The 20,873-nt window shown below is 51.2% G+C and overlaps 1 protein-coding gene across 2 annotated transcripts in view; it reads left to right on the top strand.

The window, feature by feature from the left end:
* The first annotated feature begins 742 nt into the window (after positions 1-742).
* The window catches only part of ST8SIA2 (ST8 alpha-N-acetyl-neuraminide alpha-2,8-sialyltransferase 2), a 61,574-nt gene continuing 41,443 nt past the window's right edge, over positions 743-20,873 (top strand). For both annotated transcript variants that reach the window (XM_077774389.1, XM_077774388.1), the window contains exon 1: positions 743-840. In XM_077774389.1, the coding sequence (XP_077630515.1) occupies positions 743-840 (98 nt within the window). The remainder of the gene's footprint in view (positions 841-20,873) is intronic.

Below are 20,873 nucleotides of genomic sequence, written 5' to 3'. Positions count from 1 at the left end.
TAGCTTCTTGAACAGGACCCTTTTCCCCAAACTCGGACCTCAAGGACCCTTTCCGAAACCAGACGATCACTTCTGCGAAGTTACATTTCCTGATTTCAGGACTGTTACAATTAGTGCAAGAAAAAAAATTAGGTAATTATCTAATTCCAGTAAAACTTAATGGGGCCCTTCCCGGGCTAATGGTTGGTGCAAAATGTAATTTGAGTTAAATTGTCTAAGGCTGGGGAAGCGAAAAATATTCAGCATGGGGGGCATTACCCCTTCGTGGGAGCCATATTTTCTAGCAGGCCTTTAAATCAAGGCAGCACTGGGTGGCGGGGGTGGTGTTGATTTTGCAAGGAGAGGGCAAGAGCTGGAGAGAAAAAGCCCAGCGCAGAGTGAGAAGGGCGAGGGCCCAGGCAGGGCGGGCGCTGAGTCTGCCATTGTGGGTAGAGCAAGAGCCCAGAGTTCTAGCCAAGGCTGCGTGACCTCAGGCCACTCGGGAAGCCTCTCCGGATCCACTCTGGCTGTGTCAACGGTGACCAAGATGACCGCCCGGAGGGGGTGGTTTCTCACGGCCTGAGCACCTGGCCCACAAATTGCAATCTGCAGCTGCTCCGAAGTTGGCCTATCTTAGATATCTTTTCTCTCCTCCCCTTCCCCCACCACCCCTCCTAATTCGTCAACTGCTGAAAACATCTGCCTGGTTGAAACCGCCTCCTCGCCGAGCGCTGGGGGCTGTCCNGGCGGGCGCGAACCCACCATGCAGCTGCAGTTCCGGAGCTGGATGCTGGCTGCGCTCACGCTGCTCGTGGTCTTCCTCATCTTCGCAGACATCTCGGAGATCGAAGAAGAAATCGGGTAAATAGCTGCGCCCAGGCCCGTGCAGAGCCCTGGCGGGATCTCTCCCACCCCGGTACTCCGCCCCCCACACCCGCTTTGTGTGCGCCGCGCCCCCCTAACGCGCAGCCGGAGAAGTGGGGGGAGGTTTCGGCCCGGGGAGGCGGTGCCGGGGGGACCGGGACGGTTCGGGGAGCGGAGGATGGGGGCGCGGCTGCCGTGGGGTGTCCCCAAGCGGGGAGCACGGGCAGCCTCCAGCTGGCCCGCGTCAGGGAGCCGACTCGCCCACCCTACCCCCTTTCCCTAGCTTGTCCGCGGGCGCTGTCGCCGGGGTCGAAGGAGGGCGCCGGGGAGTGTCTGGGGTGGGCGGAGGGGCCGAGAGTGGAGGAGGCAGGAGTTTCTTTGTCTCCAGCTCGGCCGCTTTCTCGCCTTGGCAAAGTGGGCAGGGGGCGCGCGGCGATCTCTGCGCTGGGGGAGGGGATCCCCGGGTTGGAGCGGAGGGCGGGGGCTCTGCACTGGCTCCCGGTGAGGGGAGTGTCCCCGGTACCCACGGACTGGCACACGCTCCTCCCGCTGGCCCGGGAGCCCGGCGTTGGGGCGCCGGCTGGTACCGCTGGAGGCGGAGCGCGCGGGGCTGCGCTGAGACTCTCGCCGTCGCCTGGCTCTGGACGCTCAGCTAACCCCGCGGCGCCCCCTGCGCCCCCGGGTTCCGGTGCGCTCTCAGCGCCGAGATCGAGACCTTTCGGGAAAGTCTGTACCGACGCCGGGTGGTCTTGGGGGGGGGCCCAGGCGCGCGGTCTCGCCCCGGCTTTTGTCGGATCTCTCCAGAGGTGGGGAGGGACCGTGGGCCCCTGCCCTGGGCGCGGGACTTCCAGGAGTGCGCACTTGCGCCCGGGACGCACCCGCCGAGGGTCCGGGAGCCTGAGACTCGCGCCCCGCCCGGCCGCCTCCCGCACGCTCCTCGCGGTCTCTTTGCTTCAGCGCCACAAAGAGCGTCCCACCCGCGGCGGGCAGCTAGGGTTCTGAGGGTCCCTGCTGAGAGCTTCCCGGCCCAGGGCAGGGAAGAGGTGAGGTCGCCGAGCGGGCAGAAGGTCCCCTCTTCCTTGGGGCTGCAGCCGAGCCCGGAGCCCTGCTGGAGTCTGCGCCGCGTGCGCCCCCCTGCTTTGTCCCATTTGTTCCCTTCATTATCACAGCGAGTTGAGGGCCCGCTCTGACGACAGGTCCCTCGAAAGGGAAATGCCAGGTTCCCGAGGCCCTAAGGACCCAGACCCCGGGGGAGGCGCCCACCGCCTACTCTCTCCTTCTCTCCCCGCCCCTTCCCATCCCAGGAACCCAGGAATTCCTTCTGTGAACTCCACAGCACTTGGAGAGCCCCTCTGTCTGCCTCTTCCTCATCCTCGGTTTCCCAAGAGCTCCGCAAACTTTCACAAATACTGTTGCGTTCATACGTGACGTGCTCCCACGCGGAGACAGAGGAACACGCTACTTTCCCGAGCTGTTCGCCTCAAAAACCAGGGTCGGAAAGGAAATCAGACAAGCGGAGTCTTGGGGCGATGGATGACCCGGTGGGGAGGGCCTTCCTCCCGGTCCTCCGTCTCGTCTCCCAGGTGTGGGCTTTACGTGGCCCAGACCCCTTGCTGACCTTGCAAGTGAGAGGGAAGCACCAGCAGCTGCCCATTGTTCTACTATAAAAACATAAGGAGTGCGGCGCTCCTTCAGGCATCCCTGGCTTACCCATTCACGGAACTTTTACTGAATAGCTGCTACATGCCAGGGACTTTTAATTTTTAAAATACAGTCAGGAAATCACTTTGCACATAATGGTGCGCTTTCCTGCCAAATGCGTTATAGAGCCCCCCCACCCCACCCCCCATCAGGATACTCCAACAGCGTATCCAGGAATAAGCCTGAAGGCCTGAGCTAACAAGGAAATTTGCATATATATTTAAAGCTCAGGGCTTTTCTGCTATGGCTGTGCCCCTGGGACCTATTTCATGGCGGGAGGGGGTGGGGGTGGGGTCCCTGTTTAGGCTGACCCTGGGGAAACTTGTCAGACAGGTCAAATGTGTTCTCTTCTGTGGCACTATCCTTCCTTCTTGGTGCCCCTGTCCTCAGGCTGACCCCTGGCTAGACCAGTTTTGACCCAAACTTGAGCTATCCCCCCAACTTCAACCCCTCCCCTGGGCTGTCCCACAAGGTTTAAGTGGAGCGGAGGCATAGCTAGGATTCACCATGGCTGAAGGAAGAAGGACATGGGGCAATGGACTAGAATCCCAACAGCTCTGATATGTGCTTAGAAGCCAGGTTTCAAGCTCAGTGGTGTATGTAAGTAACCCTTGGAACCACCCCATCTTTGAGTAGCCAGCCAGAGCTCAGCGGGTTAAGAGCCTTGGCGCAGTGGCCAGTAAGGGGCACCAGGAGTAGAGTTCTGTCTTCCTTACAGTCCTTTCTGGGGGACCTGGAATCACAGTGAAGACTGTGGTGCTATTGCACCAACCGTACCCACCCTTCCCCAGCTCGATCTCCCCTGTGCCAAGGGAGAGTGCAAATTACTTGCCAGAGAAAAAAAATGGTTCTGTCAAAAGATGGCTGTTTCTTGGGGTGCCTGGGTGGCTTGGTGGGTTAAGTGTCCAACTTCGGCTCAGGTCATGATCTCACGGTTTGTGGGTTCGAGCCCCACGTCGGCTCTGTGCTGATAGCTCAGAGCCTGCTTCGGAGTCTGTGTCTCCCTCTCTCTGTCTCCGTCTCTCTCTCTCTCTCTCAAAAATAAATAAACATTAAAAATTTAAAAAAAAAAAAGACTGTTTCTGGAAGGCAGTGAAGAGTGGGGACCCTGTGATCTTGGTAGGAAGGAAGGAAAGGAAAGGAACGAGGGGAGGGAAGAGAGAAGGAAGACTTGTCTTTCTGCAGGAAATATTCAGAGGATTAAGGAATGAGAAGTGAACAAGGAAAGAGAATTGGATATGCATATCGGATGGAACAAAACTGAGGTACACTTTTCTTAAGCTCTCCATCCCCTTTCTTATAAAATGAGGCTTCTCGTATGGTAGCCTCAGAGGTCTCGTCCTGCCCGAGGAATCATATGATGGGTTATGAGGGGCACGTTTTTCCTCCTGGAGCTTTTTCTGAGAGACTCGTTTCTTTTCCTCAGCGATGGTTTTCAACTTCTAACTTGCGTGCCTGTGGAAATGCCTCCTTGGGGCTGAAAGAGGAAAGGAAATGTAGAAAGATGAGTTCTCTGCAAACCACTCAAACAAAGAGCGAATTCAAATTCTACATCAGATGTTGGGTGGGGCTTTGATAAAACAGCCCCCGTGGATTCAGGCAATGCCCCAAGTTTTAGGCCGAGTTGTAAGCTACAATGTTTTTGCAATTGTCCCCTGAGCTTTAGTGTTGTGTGTAACCTACAAGAGAGGAGTGTGAGGCATGGCTGCCTTGCCCGCTATGGTGTCCCCAGAACCCAGCGCAAAGAGCACAGAGCATTCAATAAACATCTATTGCACTGGCCCAGTGATGGGCATGGGTGGCATCTTTGGGCAAAGCAGACACCCACAGAGCCTGAAGATGGGAAGGAGATGTGAGGCTCCCCCTAGGAAACCTCCTCCCTTTTTACAGTTAGGGAAAATATGACCCTGAGAAGCAACTTCACCTGTCCAGCATCACACCCTGACCTGGTAAAGAGAGGCCAGGCCTGCACAGGTCTCTGTATTTGCAACCCAATCCCCTCTTCCCAGGAGGAGCTCCATTAACATAAAAGAGTCTTTGGTTTCAAAAGGAGGTAACTGGTAATAATAATAGTAATCATGATAATGGTGAAGATGAAGGTGATGACGGTCGTTAGCATTTATTGATTTACTTAGTGTTCACTACAAGCCAAAAGCTATTCCAAGTGCCTCATAGATGTCAACACATGTTATCTTCATGGCTGCCCAATGGTCACCTCCCAGTGGCAACAGGGGTACTATTTGTTGAGCCCTGTTGTGCCAGACATGGGCTAATTGCTTTAAAGTACCACTTCACTCAGTCCTTCCGGAACCTCCTTAAGCTAGGTACTTGTGGCTGTCTCCAGATTATCAATGAGGAAACTGAGGCTCAGAGACGTTTGGTGATCAAGCAAGTGACCCTAGGTGTGAGAAGCCAAAGCCTGCGTACTTTTTTTATAAACTTTTATTTATTTTTGAGAGAGAGCCAGTGGGGGGGAAGGGCAGAGAAAGTAGGAGACAGAGAGAGAGAGACAGAAATCCCAAGCAGGGTTTGCACTGTCAGTGCAGAGTCCCACATGGGGCTCGACCTCAGAGACTGTGAGATCAGGATCTGAGCCAAAATCAAGAATCGGATGCTTACCCCACTGAGCTACCCAGGCACCCCAAAGCCTATGCTCTTGACTGCCTTGCTAGACTACCTTCCAGGTTCTTTCCCCCTGTGCTAATATTAGGGAGTGGCTCTCAGAACTTAACCCATTCCCCAGGAATCTTCCACAGGCCCAGAGTTTTCCTGAGATCCTGATCTGGCCTCAGAAGCCTACAAAGAGGGAGGGTGAATAAAGAAGACTGTGGAAGGACTGAGGGCCAGTCTCCCCACAATGCTCCGTTGATCCACTCAAGTTCAATAACGGTCCCATCCCCCTGGCTTGCCAGACAATATGCCACAGGCATGAGCTTCCTAGACTCACAGCTTGGGCCTTGGCTAAAGCTCTTGGAGGGAAAACTCTCATCCCTTTGCAAATCTGATTCAGATGTCAATGGAAAGAGAATGCTGGCATCTATGTGCCATATGATTGGGCATCCGGGGGCCTGGAGCAGAGGTGATAGTAAAGATATTTAACTACGGGTCTATTGGGATGGACGCCCAACTGGTCAAAATGGATGCCATCCAGTCACCCTGGTCAGGGGTCCCAGTGCACCCCAGGGAGACATAGGCCATGTCTGGGGAAAGTAAAGACAAGTGGGGGCAGGGGGCGTCTACTTCCCGTCCTTGGCTGTGACCAGATCTGGGACCAGGCAGAAACTGTGGTCGTTGGCCAGGGGTGAGGTGAGGTGAACCTTTTGGTGGTAGAGGGGTCCAGGCTGGTGTGAAAGAAAATGAGCTCTTCTTTGAACATTTGAAGTGCAGGCACTTTGGAAGAAGCATACATATTTGCTCAAGACGATGCAATCTTTTTTTCCTTTTTTTTTTTCTTCTTTTTTTTGGAAAAAGCTCATTCTTCTCCCCTGGAAAAAGCTCATTCTCCTCCCCAATCGTGGTGTATTTCCCTCACCTCACGTATAAACATGACTGGAAGATAAAATAGGAGAGAAAGCTCTGGTTTTTAACTCACTTGCTCCAACTCCTCTTACCAACTGTTCCTAGCATCAAATTTAAATTGTAAATACATATCCATCTTAGAAACCAATTCACCACTCAGGGCCTCTTTCCCCTTATAAAGCAGGGTTGCTAGGTTTTTAAAAAATTATTTAGGTTTTACAAATTGGGGATGTTGTAAGTTGCAAATTATAAATACTTCTCAGAGAGAGTGGAATTCTAGAAAGGCTCCCGTGGCTTTTAGCACGGAGTACAAGGTAATGTGTAATCTGACCCCTACCTCCCGTTACAGCCTCCCTGGGCTCCAGCCATTCTGGTTTGCTTGCAGTTTCCCAGAATGAGCCATGACTCCGTGCCTCCATGCTTTTGCACATGTTCTTCCTCCTTTCTGGAAAAACCTTCTTGGACGCTCTATCCCTCCCAATTCCCACCCCATCCTATCCTTCCTTCCCCTGCCTCCACCTTCAAGGCTGAGGTCTCGTATCAGTTCCTTTGTAAAGCATTCCCAGACCCCAGACCCTCCTTGGACAGTCCGGGGTAGCGGCCGCTCCTGCGTGTACCCTTAGCATGCCGTCACACCAGTATCCACGGTGATGGAAGTAGACTCGATTCTGTTTTATTTCTCCCCGCCCCCCTGGCCCCTGGTGATAAGCATATGGTCTAGTGCATGAAGCCCTTGATATATTTTTTTTGATGAACAAGTTCAGGCCTAGGACATGGTGAAAATAAGCTTTCAGTCTTTCTGCCCCCAAAGGTCTATACTTTTCTAATAACAAGTAAACACCCTCCACTTCCTCCGAAGGCCCTGCTTTTCCCACCATATGCATCCAACATGAAGAGCACGGCCCTGTTAAGGACATTGCTCATCATCTTAGAATGTTGGAGGCGGGCCAATGGAAAAGCCTTCCTAGATTTTAAAAGAAGAGGACCCGGTGGTATGTTCCCAACTGCTAGTTCAGATAAAAGCCAAAGCTGTAGAGACCCACCTCCAAGCCGCTGGTCAGCTCCTTATCCTCCGCTGAGTCCCTTCTAGCCCTGCTACTGCTCAGTGTCCCCAGACACTGTCCTTTTCCCCGGAGAGAAAGTGCCATCTCTTGTGTGCCTGTATCACCTTAACGCTTCCATACAGGCATTAAGAGCAGATTTCACTTAGAGCCAACTCTTTCCTTCCAAGGGCTGGTCCCCAGAAAGGATGCTGGAAGTTGCGTGTTTGAAACATTGAGGGTAAGAAACACGAGGTCAGGTCAATGTGTGTGATCTCCAAGATTTGTTGTGTTATTAAGCATTTTTAAGTGGCGTTCTGATTTTCAAACACTGAGCAGACCAGGGGCTGGCGATGGATGGGTCAAGACTTATGGCAGCTGCCTGGACCCTAGAGAAGCTCCAGAGACTCATATCTCTAAGTTCTCGCGAGCAGAAGGAAGTTCTGGAGACAGATGGAAAGACAGAGTGAACGCAAACGCCACGGTGAGGGGGCAGGAGAGGTGGGCGCATCAGGTGGCCATCTCCTTCCGGAGTCTGGGGTAGGTCCATTTCTCCAGGAGAAGCCCCAGGGTGAGACACTTGGGTGCCATCTGCGTCCAGGAAAGCTGTCTCCTGTGTCTGAATGACTGCCGGTCTGGGGCTTGTCCTTAAGTGTTGAGATTAGTCACTCTCCTGGGTGGCAGCTGGGTTGGTTTTAAATTCTCCCTAGTCGCCTGCAATTCGTCACTAGGCTAGGAAGCCGCCCGGTGTCCTGACGGGACCTGTTTGTCCCCATGTTTTCTCGGCTTCAGCTGTCATGGACTTCACAGCGACAAGGGGAACTGCTCCATCTGGGGAGAGAGCAGCGGCCGTGACGAGACACACATGCCCGTGGCCCTCGGGCAGGAGCGGCTCCTCCGGACACTTGTCCGCTTGGAATCCTGATTCGCCGCTCTTGGAAATCCAGCGCCCCGCCTTGCGGTGTGGGTGTGGGTGTGGGTGTGAGGTCCTCAATCGCTTTGCTCTGTGAGAAGGAGGCTCCTGCTTTGACGCAGACTTTCCCCGAGCACTTTTTTGTTCTTATTAGAGGAACACAGAGGCCCTCAGCCCGGCCTCCAGCCCCTTTTGGAGGCTCAAAGTTTTTCCTTTCCCTCTGGCCTCTTAGTCAATGGCTGGGGGGTCAAAATGACCCTTAGATCAGTGGTCCCCAAGGCTGAGCTGCAGAAGTGTGGTGATCGGAAAGGGAGAAGAAAGAAAAAAGAGAGAAAGCACAAAGCAGCCATGCCAGTTATGTTCCTTTCAAGCTGCTCTTCACCATTGCTGACGATGACTCTTCCTTGTTCAGAGATGACATCCTTTTTAATTTGGGGTATTCTTCCCTGAAAGAGGGTGTCAGTAGATAGTGATTGTGATGGTCTTCCTTAGCTAAGGAGGTTGGTAACCCTATGACTCCCCAAACCCCAATTTTGGGGAAACGTGACCAATCCCTGAAATGAAAGGGTCTGGGGTCCGAATTTGCCTTGAAGGGTAAACAGAGGTGATCACTTCCGGAAACATGGCTTCACTATACACACACCCCTTCGGCTCAGAGGCCGACGCCAGCAGAGAAGAACACATCCTCTGTGGGTGTCTGCTCTGCGCTGAACGATACTCTAGACCCGTTAGCCTTCTTCACACCTGTAGTCTGCCCAGCAGTCCTGTGGGGGCTGTGTTACTGTCACCTCCATTTCACAGATGAGGAAACTGAGGCACAGAGCAGTTAAACAGCTTGGCCAAAGTCACGCAGCGAGTAAGCTATGCAGAGCTGGGATTTGAACCCAGGCTCTGGGAGGCAAGGAGAACCATCCAGAAATGATGTACTAAATGGCATGGGGAGTGGGGAAGTACGCACGCTCCTCCTTCCAAAGGCTAAAGCTTGGAAACACAAAGGGCTGTGGGAGGCGGCGGGGCAGTGTGCCAGCGCCGAGGCCGAGATGGCATCCCGCAGCCCGGGGGTCACTGCCGTGTGGGGCCAGCCGCCCCGAATCACTGCCGCACGACACTGCTTCCGCTCTGCCTTCCGTCTTGCTGCCTTCCCCAGCCACCTGCTCGCCCCGCCGAGTCTCATCACATCGGCTCTGGAGCACGGCATTTGTTTGCCTGACTCATTACCAGAGAGACAGATACACACCGAAGGAAGAGAGAAACAACACACACGATGAAGGCCTGGAGGAATTTTCTTCTGGAGAAAGAAGAGCTGGGGCTTTCGGCTTCCTCAGGCCGAGTAGAGCCTGGCGAGGAAGGAAGGAAGGAAGCCATCAGGGAAGGGGACAGACTTCTACAGGGAGGGGGTACCTGCGCAAGGAGCCCCGTTGTGCGGGTCACCCACTGAAGCCTCACAACTGCCCTGTTTACCCATTTGCGGAGGAGGAAGTGGAGGCCCAGAGAGGTTCCAGGGTTCGCTAAGGTCACACAGGTGGGGAACCTGAGGAGCTGGGATCCCAAGGTGGGTGTGCCTGTCTCCACCACCCACGCAGGCTGTTGCCACTTTTGTGTATGGCAGCTGCAGGGTGGCTGGTCCTCTAGCTCCCGAGGCCTCCTCTGTCCACTGTGGACCACACAGACAGTTTGTGCAGGGGCCTGGGGACGTCGGGGACCGCACACTAGACTCATGGCAAGCCAGGCGAGCCTCCCACATGCAGCGATGGCCTTTGCCCTTGGGCGCACCATTTCAGCGGATGCTGGGGACGGAAGGGGCAGCCACACTCTGCCCAGTGAGGCGTGGGTGTGTGTCGCTAGTTCCCCGTCTCCGATTTCAAGAACAAGAACATTGGGTACACTCGGAGGAGCGATCCCCAGGATTAATTCACACCTTCTCTCTTGGTAAATGCCAGTGTGGTTTAAATAATGAAGGGAGGAGGCAGAAGATATCTGGAGAAAGGGAGTTGGTAAATTGATCAGGCTGGTGACTTTCGTTTGCTGTTCTGTAAGAAGCAGAGCCTCTCCCACCTCTGTGCTTCTCCAAATTTGGGAATTGGTGCTAAGGGGACCCTGGATGATGTCTGACTGTACCCTGATCAATGGATTTAGTTCCAAGAGCAAAGAGAAGGGCCAGAGAGAAACCCGTAATGGTGCATCTGTCGTGGCCGGGGCAGGATGCCTCTTGGGCTGCTGTGCGTGAGGACCACATGCTGACAAACGGCCTCGCACCGACCCATGTGACCCAGCCGTGGGGGTGGAACGAGCCAAGGCTCCACGCCCCTTCTCCAGCCTGCCTGGTGCCACCCAGTACAGCTCTGACCTCTAGCAGTGTCAGAATAACTCACTTAGGTCTTCATTATAAGCTGTTCTCGGCTGCCAACCTGAGGGTTACTGTGGGAACACTGAGGCTCTGGCCTCCGGAGAAATACTCATTAACTGTGTGACCACAGGCAGGTGACCTCACCTCTCTGAGCCCCACTTTCTTAATCTAAACAATGGGGTTAATAATATCCAACTCACCGTGTTTTGGGAATTAAATAAAACACGGATAACGGGAATGAAAAAACAGTACAGCCATTATGGAAATCAGGACGGCGGCTCCTCAAAAAATTAAAAATGGAATTCCTGTACAATCCAGCAGTTCCACGTCTGGGGGTGTACCCAAAAGAATTGAAAGCAGGGGCTCGGACAGGTATTTATAATACCGATGTTCATAGCGGTATTATTTGCGGTAGCAAAACATGTCAATGGGTGGATAAGAGGATAAGTAAACTGTGACATATACATATGGCAGGATATTCCTCAGCCTTAAAAAGGAAGAAGACTCTGACACAGGCTACGACATGGTTGAGCCTTGAAGACGTGATGCTCAGTGAAATAAGCCCGTCACAAAAAGACAAATAGTGTATGATTCCACTTACAGAAGGAACCTAGGATCATCAGATACAGAGAGACAGGAAGTAGCAAGTTGGTGGAGCTCTTATTTAATGGGTACAGAGTTTCAGATCTGCAAGACGAGAAGAACTCTGGAGATCAGTTTTACAACCACGAGAATGTACTTAGTGCCCTTGAACTATGCAGTTAAAAATGGTTAAGATGGTGAATTTTACGTTATGCGCACTTTACCACAATTAAAAACACACATACAGATGCGAACCGCTGGAAGAGTGTCTGGCTGATGCTCAACACTCATTGATTTATTTTAAGAGGGCAGTTATGATATTAACAGAGCAACATCAATGGGAACGTGCTTTCATTCAAAAAGTAATATAGTAGCAAAAAGCATGGTGTGGAGGAAGTAGAGGGAGAAAAAGGAGAGGTAGATTTACAGAAATACAAACCGGATTTTGTTATATTTGGACACACTTGTGGCAGGTGGGCAAATACCCAACACCTGGGATTTGGGATTGTGGAAAGTGCAAATGCATGATGTGTGTGTGTGCGTGTGTGTGCGTGCGTGTGTGTGTGTGTGTGTGTGTGTGTGGCGTTCTGTAAACACTTGTTGGTCAGCCTCCATGCAGTGGAGGAGCCCATGAGGTTTCATAAAAGCCCAAGCCACACGGAAGGCACCGGATGGTGGGGGAAGGCAATATGGCAGTAGACAACCAAGCCACCCTCTCTCCCAGATCTAGGTGCCTAGTTGCCCTTTTTCTGACCAGGAGACCATTTGGGGTCTCCTGATCTAGTGTCTGGGGGTCAATGGTGAATCTGCAAATGAAAGAGAGCCCCCAAATGCTAATCCCCAGAGATTTGGCTCTTTCTGGGCTAGGAAGGGCTGAGATACAGCTGTGTCTTCCCTTTTAGGCTCAGGCCACATGGTTCCCATAGCACAAGAGGAATGAGCAAGTGCTGTGGGTGGATTCCAGGGACAGGAAGTGCCAGAGCTGTGGCTAGCGTCCCATGAGGGTGTGAGAACACACACACACACACACACACACACACACACACACACACACACACACATTGCTAGCCCTGCCCCGGAGTTTCTGATTCAGCGGGTCCCGAGAGGGGCCTGAGAATCCAAATCTCGAACAAGTCCCAGGTGATTGATATCCTTGGTCCTTCCAGGGACCATACTTTGAGAACCACTGAGCTAGAGCCTTATCATTCAAAGAGCCATCCTTGGACCAGCCACATGGCATCCTCTGGAGTTTCGGTGGAAATGAAATATCTCAGGCCTCACCCCAGACCCAGGCCTAATGAAATGGAATCTACATTGTAACAAGACCCCATGTAACCTGTGTACACAATCCCTCCACTGGTGGGAATAGTTGGCTTCTGCAGAGTCCCAGCCCAAGGCATTGACATAGGTCCATGAGACAAGGGGAAACTTGTCTGAGGATCCCTGGTACCCATCACAAAGTTGGCCTAGAGTTACATCCAAATGGATGTCAAAAAACAATAATAGTTATTATTATAGCCACTTGCTCGGATGCCTGTGTATGCACCAGGAGCTTTTCATACATTATTTCGCACATTGATTATAAAGCCCCTGCAAAACCCACTTTACAGAGGGGTAAACTGAGGCTCAGATAAAGTACCTTCTTACTAAACACAGAAAAAAGACCTGAATTTTCTCAAGGTCTAGTGGGCCATTTCTCAGGTGCTGGTGATTTAGCTCTAGGGACTAACCTGCTTCTTTCTCTTTGCCCCTCTCCCAGAGAGAGGCCAAGCTATGAGGCAAGGCAAGGTATTGAATATCAATTCAAGTATTGAATTGATTTATTAAATCAGTTTTTAAGGAGGCTGCAGTGGGTCAGTATCAGAAACAACCTGAAGCCAGGGCTAGAGCACATGATTGACATTTCTGGAGAAGCTGGACAGCAAAGCACTCCTCGGCTAGATCATTAAGCCCCCTCCTGAGCTTGGCTGGGATGTGGTCATTCACACAGCAAATGGCCCGCTTTACAGTTGGTATATGCAATAAAAGTCCCCTAGAGTTCTTGGGGTTTCCAAGTGGTTTTGGTGACCTGCCCAGCCTACAGTCTCATTCCAAACTGTGCTCTGTTCTAGAAAGCAGAAGAATTGGCAGGGGGGGCAGGGGGAGTGCTCTGGGGGCGATCTAAGACAAGTAAAATAGAGCCTTTTAAAACCAACCTGCCTCTTCAGGTAGAGACAGCCTCTAGGCAGACCCGTAGCCAAGAATTTAACTGTGTTTATTTTTGCCATTACTTTCTATTTAGGGCAAGGGATATTGGTATTCTATTTATGACAGTGATAGAAAGATTCCTTTTATGATAAACTCATTTACATTTTTTTTAAATTTTTTTTTTTTTAATGTTTTATTTCTAAGAGAGAGAGAGACAGCGTGAGTAGGGGAGGGTCAGAGAGAGAGGGAGTCACAGACTCTGAAACAGGCTCCAGGCTCTGAGCTGGCAGTCAGCACAGAGCCCGACGCGGGGCCCGAACCCACGAACCGCGAGATCATGACCTAAGCGAAAGTCGGACGCTTAACCGACTAAGCCACCCAGGCGCCCCAACTCATTTACATTTTTAAGTGAGTCATTGCAGAGTAAAGTATTAAGTCAATAGAGTGGAGCTAGCAAAACAGACAAAGGTGGATTCAGAAAAGAGTTGACGTCTGTGCAGTGACCACGTGCTAGCATTACTTCTTCCCCGTGGTCATTATCTGCCCCTTTGGTAGCAAAGCTTCAACAACTCCTTGCAAAACTCCTATAGAGAAGGAGTGAGTTAATCTTTCCAGAAAGTACCTAGTGACAGATACACTTTCTCACCGTACCTGGGAAATTGCCCAGCGTACAGATAAGGAATTGACCAATGAAATAATCTTGTGAGTGGAATACTACATGGCAATGAGAAAGAATGAAATCTGGCCATGTGTAGCAACATGGATGGACCTTGAGGGTGTTATGCTGAGTGAAATAAGTCAGGCAGAGAAGGACAGATACCATATGTTTGCACGTATAGGAGGATTAGGAGGAACTTAATGGAGGACCGTGGGGGAGAAGAAGGAGGGAAAGCCATGAGAGACTCTTGAATGCTAAGAATAAACTAAGGACTGATGGGTGTGGGGGGAGGGGGGGTGACAGGCATGGAGGAGGACACTTGTGGGGACAAGCACTGGATGTTATATGGAAACCAACTTGACAATAAACTATTAAAAAAAATAAAAATAAAAAAAGACAGTCATTATTATAATTCACTTAGATATATATGTGTCCATTCTCATAACCTTAAATTGTGTGTGGAAATAATGATGACCTTTCTGACCCCAAAACATCCTTGGAAATTTAGGAAGTACAAAATAAAATGGCCTTTCATAAAATACACATTTAACATTTGTATTCCAATCTTATACCAATATTAAATTGTTTTGTACCTTGTGATAAAATGTGAGAAGATTATATTACTAAATTTTAAACCAAAACTATCACATCCATCTAAAAAAAGAAAGAAAGAAAGAAAGAAAAAAGAAAGAAAAAGAATCTTGTGAATGATTCAAAAGCAAGAACGATTTAGACTCGGGAGACCCCCCACCCCCAGAAACACCACTAGGTTGGACCCCTATCTTGCCATCTTGCGGCACTCTTTCCTGGTTTTTTGCACCATTCCTTAGGTTTTGTGGGTCTTGTGTGTCTTGCATGGTATCTTTCTTGCCTGCTAGATAGTAGCCCAAGGAAGGCTGGGACCACTTGAGACCTGGGCTCCATGGTACTTCCAGCTCTTTGCATCGTGCTTGGCAGAGTAAGTGCTGGTTTGGAGGGGGGTAAAAAAAGGAAGAAGGAGGGTAGGAAAGCAGGAAATTAGTTCTTGAGGCTCAGAAAGCCGCCTACCATTGACATCCTGAGATCATGTACATGTTTCTCCCCATGGCCAGAGGCGAGAAAATGTGCTGCGTTATATGAGCCCCCGCCGTAGAACTGTCTGATTTGAAATCCTTGGAGTGCCGTCTTATTTATGGATGAAGTCAACTTTCCATCTTCCTGATTCCATGAAGAAAGACCAGCCCCCCTGTTAAAGTGTTCCTCACAGGGTAATTCACGGTTCTCTCCAGGCTCCGTGGCCTGGTACACAGAAGCCAGAGGACTGGAGGGACGCGGCCAGAATGGGAATCAGACTGGCTGGCTCCTGGCAGGCTGAGATCAAGCTGATAAAGAAGGAGATTAATAAGGGTCTGCAACCTATGCCGTCCTGTAGCATCAAGGAGGGTTTTTAAATCAATGCTGGTCTGGCTGGCTTAATGGTACCTAATCTTACCTTTTGAAGCTGGAACATTTGGGAGTTGAGATCAATTGAGAGAAAATAAAGTAAAACGTGTTGACTTTTGGATTTTTTTTTTTTTTTTAGTCTTCATCAGAGTCCCATTGTGTCGTGTTGTTTTTATTTTCTGTCTCGGACATAGGCAGAGGTTAGCCACTGAGAAGGTCATTCAGCCGGGATGAGGCAGTGATCCAGTTACTTTTGTTCTTATTGTTTTCATCTGCTGCAAGATGACCTCCATCAGGGAAGCATCTGTTTCTGTCCTGTTCACCAATGTGTCCCCAGCGAGGGCACATGGTAAATGCTCGAGTGACGGTTTCTCAGATGCAACATTTCAGTGTAACCAGGGCGTGCTATCTGCCACGGGCCAGTCCACAGGAAAAGTCAGTCTTCTCCCGACGAGGTGCAGAAGCAGCAGCCTTCCCAGGCATTCACGGTGCCTCTGGAGAAAAGCCCTGAGAGGCTCCTTGGGGCCTAGTTTCCTGTGACAGTTACTGTGAGATTCGTGCGGTCATCACAAAGCTGTGTGAGTAAAATGCATCGGACGCGGTATACACAGGTGCTCACAAAGCTGTGCAAAGCTGAATCCAGTACGGAGAACAGACTCAAGGCGTTTGTGGTCTGACAGGACAGAGAATTCTTAGGGGTTGATGACAGACATGTCTGGAGTGAGTAACAATTGGGAGATCGGGGCTTTGGTTGTGGATTCGCCACCACCAGGCCATTACCTTAAGGGCGGGTCCTAAGCTTTCTGGGCCTCCATTTCCCCATCTGTCAAGTGAGCATTAGATAAGCTCACACATCACAACTGGGTGCCTCCCTGGTGAGCTTCTCTGTGGATGGAGTCCAGACTCACTGGAAATAGCAAACCCTTTTGCTCTGCCTCTGAATTCCCCACCCTGAAATGTTAGAACGGGGCAATAAATAGGTGCTGGTCTATTTTCACCCACCACCTGCTCTACATTAAATAGAATAAAAAGGCCACTGTCAGAGCAGGCAAGCCAACAGACCGAGCACCTCCCACATGCCCGGCATTGCAGTAGACAATTCATATCTCAAGGAAGCGCCTTGATAAATTTGCAAGAGAGGTTCAGTACCATTGTTGTTTCCCACCTTCTAGTACCACTTGGAGACTCGTTATATTATAGCAGGTTTGGCGCTCCAGATAAATTATGCTCAATATTCTATGTTTTAGAAAAGCACCTGAGAGTGTGTAATAAAATACAAAAAAAGCTATTACCGAACATAGCTAGGCTGGTGGATTGGGAAAGCCTTCTTCCTTTGGTTTTCAGGAAGATTCATCGTCACCAACCAACCTCTCGTGTGTGCAATGGCAGAGCCTGTCCTCGCGGTGAGCCCTGCCTTGAAATAAAAATGAAAGTGACGTTATTGTGCTAACAGTACTGATGATTTGTACTACAGGAGTTCCAAAGAGGGGGTGCCCAGCAAGGGATGGGGACAAGGTAGACAATTTCTAGAACCAGCAGGATCAGGGTGGGACTTGCAGGAAGGGCCCAAGGACTTAGCTGGAAAAAGAATGAAGGTGGTGATCCAGATGGGGAGAATGGCCCAAGCCAAAGAAGGTGCGAGTGACCGCAAGGAGCTTGGCAGGAGTGGAGACTTCAGGAGTGCCTGGAGGTGGAGGGAAATAGGCCAGAGCAGAGGGCTCAGAGCCAAGCTGTCTGTGCTGAGGAATGCACACTTGGTTCTTTGAGGAGTCACTTTGGCTTGAGCTGGTCCAAAGACCTCTAAAGAGTCCGTGATGGATCTCAGGAGATCTGTGAACCTCCTGAAATTGTAGCCATTTGTCCATGCAAAGGATCCATGTATCTTAAAGGATTCTCAAAGGGATCCACAAAACTGAAGAGAAGATGCTGTGGATACTGGGGTCCCTTGAAGGGTTTTGAACAGGAGTGAGCAGAGAATCTGTGAGTTGCTCAGAAGCGGACAGGATGGGGAGACAACTCAGGTCATCTACAGGAGCAGCTCAGAGGGTATGGGCTGAGGTCATATCAATGGAAAGGAAGACAGAGTTAAGGGCGTCCTGATACAGAAGTGACAATACTTTGAGGACCATCAGCGGTGGCTGGAACAATGGTTTGGTCTTAAACATGATGGTTATAACAAGATGGAGTTTATCTATGTGAGAATGAAAACATTTAAAAATAACTCAATCACCAATTATTGGAGCATAGGTACAAAAGGCCAGACAGCCCCTCCCCTTTATGTTTCGGGTATGGCCACAAAGGCACTGCGATTGTCCATGGTCACCTAGATGGTGAGCGACAGGGGACCAATCCGTAAGGAGTTATATTTAGGAGGGAGATCATGGAAGATGGAGATGGAAATGGGAAGGCATTTGTAGGGAGACATTGATTGAAGCCATGAGTGGAGGTTAAATCCCTAAAGTTTCAGAGACCCTAGGATTAAGCCTTGGCCATTGCTCTCATTTAGAGGGTGGGAAGGAGAGGCCCAGAGTGCAAAGGCCAGGGGCGGAGAAACCACGAGTGAAAGAAGGAGGGAGAGGTTCTACGGTAAAGCCACAATGTTGAGGGGAAAACAAGCCCAGTAGCCAGAGGTGGGGAGAAGAAGGCGAGTGGGGAAGGAAGGTTCAGAGACTATACTCTGGAGTTGGGAGGGTCCAGAAACATGAATTTTAAAGGAGGGAAGGGGAACCTGGGTGGCTCAGTTGGTTAAGCATCCGCCTTCGGCTCAGGTCATGATCTTGTGGCTTGTGAGTTTGGGCCCCGCATCGGGCTCTGTGCTGCCAGCTCAGAGCCTGGAGCCTGCTTCAGGTTCTGTGCCTCCCTCCTCTCTGTCTACCCCTCTCCTGCTCACACTCTGTCTCTCTCTCTCTCTCAAAAATAAACAGTTAAAAAAAAAAGAAATTAAAGTGGGTAAGGTTTGGGATCCACTGACCCATCAGACGCTCCTTGCCCGCATGCTCTGGCCCGAGCGGACCCCTCTGCCTGGGGCTCTTCCCACAGTCCTTTGCGATACTGGCCTCTCTTCAACTTCCAGGATTCTGATGAAATGCTGGCTCCTTCAAGAGCTCTTCCCCGACCACTGCTGAGCCGACCCCCAGTCAGTAGGATCAGCTGTCTTCTTGTTTCGCTCTCAGTGCCACTCTTCCTTTGCTTGGGCATCTGCCTTCCCTGAGTGTGTATATGTCCACTTCCTGTCTCCAAATGGAGATGTCAGGCACCTTCAAACTTGGAGCTTCCTGTCTACCCCCCACGGTGTCCCCAGGGCCCCCAGCTGGGGGGTCTATCACATAGTAGGTGCTCATTAAGTGCCTGCTAATTGAAACACAATGACAGGAAGACAGAGGAACTCAGCTGTGACCGATCTCTCCTCTCTGAAGAGTTTTAATGAGAACAATAACCAAATAAAATAAAGCATCTGCCAAGCTGTTTGCACATATTCACCATCTCAGTGAATCTTCAGAGTTTACTCACTCGAAGGAGTGAGGAGGCTCAGTTTGAAATACTCTGCTCATGAAGGCGAAGCTAGGGAATCACACCCAAGCCTGCATTCTTTTGCTGTTCATTTTTTGACAGCATTGGATCAAAGACCCCCTTATGTCAAAAAAAAAAAAAAAATGCAGACAGGCTAGACCCCTTTCTGCCATCCCTCTGCCCATGCGGCGGTAGGTGCTGGGTGCCCTCTCCCCACTCTCCTCATTCTGCACGTGCCCAGACAAAACCCTTCACATGCCGGGGTGTTTTACCAGAGCATGAAAAGGGTTACATTTCCCACGCGCTTGTCAGTCCGCTGTGGTCACATGGGGAAGTCGGCTGGTGAGGAATCCTCTTGGCCTGTGGATTATTCTAAACTCCAGGGAGGGGCAGACTAGCCCCGCGCCTCCCCGCCACTTCACCCTAGCTCCTTCCCTGGCATTTTCTATGGGAATTTGGAGGCAGGAGAAGTGGGGAGAAGGTCAGGCTCTGAGGCAGCCCCAGGACAAAGCCGGAAATGGTACCTTGAACCACTGTCCCCAGAGCACCATGCAGAGCCACCAGCCCAGATGCCGGAGGCAGACAGGCCTGTGGCTGTGATGCTCCCCAGGCCCCAGGCTGCCCCGCTGGGAGTCAGGACTGATGCTCAGCGCAAGAGGAAAAGCAAAGGAGGGGTTAGTTGTCTAGTCTGTCTTTGCACCTCTTATTTGTGCGTATTCACAACAGACACCAGGCACAGCCTGAACTCCCTCAAAAGCTGCTAGGAACATTCCAAGCATGAAGGCCAATGCCTCCCAGAATGCAAGGGTAGGAGTCCAGTTGGACGGACAGTCCCAGGCCCCTGTGCACACACCCCTTGTAGGGCTTGGCTTTATGCTTCCTCCTTTCTGCTCTGCCTGGTGATGTTTTCGGCATCTGTCTGCGGTCAGGTGTTGTGTCCCAGGTACAGCGACTGTCTGGCCCTGCTCTCTGGCTTCTCTTCTGGATTTTCTCCGGTTACACTAAGCCCCAGTTTGGACTCCGCTCAGGCTTTGCCAGGCTTTACCTGCTCCCTCCGCATACACCACCTTCCTGATTTGGAGATCATCTGTCAGACAAAGCCGGGTTAGAATCCTGCCTCCAGCCTCTCCTTGCTGTAAATCCTTGGACTCAATGCTTAACGTCTCTAACTGAATGCGAACACTAAAATTGTCCAGCTCATGGGGCGCCTGGGTGGCTTAGTCGGTTGAGCGTCCGACTTTCGCTTGGGTCATGATCTCGCGGTTCATGGGTTCGAGCCCCGCGTCGGACTCTGTGCTGACTGCCAGCTCAGAGCCTGGAGCCTGTTTCAGAGTCTGTGTCTCCCTCTCTCTCTGACCCTCCCTTGCTCGCGCTGTCTCTCTCTCTCCTAAAAATAAATAAAACATTAAAAAAATAATAATAATAAAATTGTCCAGCTCACAGGGCGGTGATAGAGATGGAAGGAGAGAGGCCTCAGCGAGGGCATGACCTGTGAGCGCTGTCTGCTAGGTGCCCGGCAGTAGTAACTCTGGATGGTCGCTCCTCCGGGCTCTGTCCACCCGCACAAAGTTCGTCTTAAGCCCCCATCCAGATGCCTGTTTCTAGATCAACCTGACACAGCCTGGGTTGCCACCATGCTCCCTACGCCTATCTCTGCTTCACCCCCACCTGCTACAAGCTACAGTGACCTTTGTTGAGCGGATTCATTTTCCATGCCCTGACTCAACGTGGCTAGAGGTTGGGTTTCCCACCCCGACCACCATCTCTGGGCTTTGCCCAAGGCAATCAGGAGTGGGCTTACAGAGAGGACCCAAGGAGCAGAACCCCTCCACAATCCCTCCCTAGAGCCCCAGGCTCCTGAAGAACACAGCGCAGGGGTGAGGTTGGAGGCCAGGACTGTTACCCGCAGACAGTGGGGCTGAACATCCTTCTGGAGCGTGGGCTGGCTTCCTCTTATTATTCTACCAGGTGGCGGTTCAGTCAGCGAGCCACGGGGAGCACTCCTGCACTGTATTGTAGGAAGAACGGGATTCCCAGATTGTCCTTTGCAGTAGCTTCGTCTTCTACACGTTGCAGGGGACAAAGGCCTGGGCTCCTGGGTGTTCCTCCTTCTTGACTTGATCAAGAAGCATCAGTTGTCCCTGAGAAGGA

This window comes from Crocuta crocuta, unplaced genomic scaffold (assembly GCF_008692635.1).
Source record: "Crocuta crocuta isolate KB4526 unplaced genomic scaffold, BGI_CrCroc_1.0 scaffold7, whole genome shotgun sequence".
NCBI lineage: Eukaryota > Metazoa > Chordata > Mammalia > Carnivora > Hyaenidae > Crocuta > Crocuta crocuta.
Note: the sequence above shows the minus strand (reverse complement) of the source record. Positions and strands in the feature narration are given on the sequence as shown.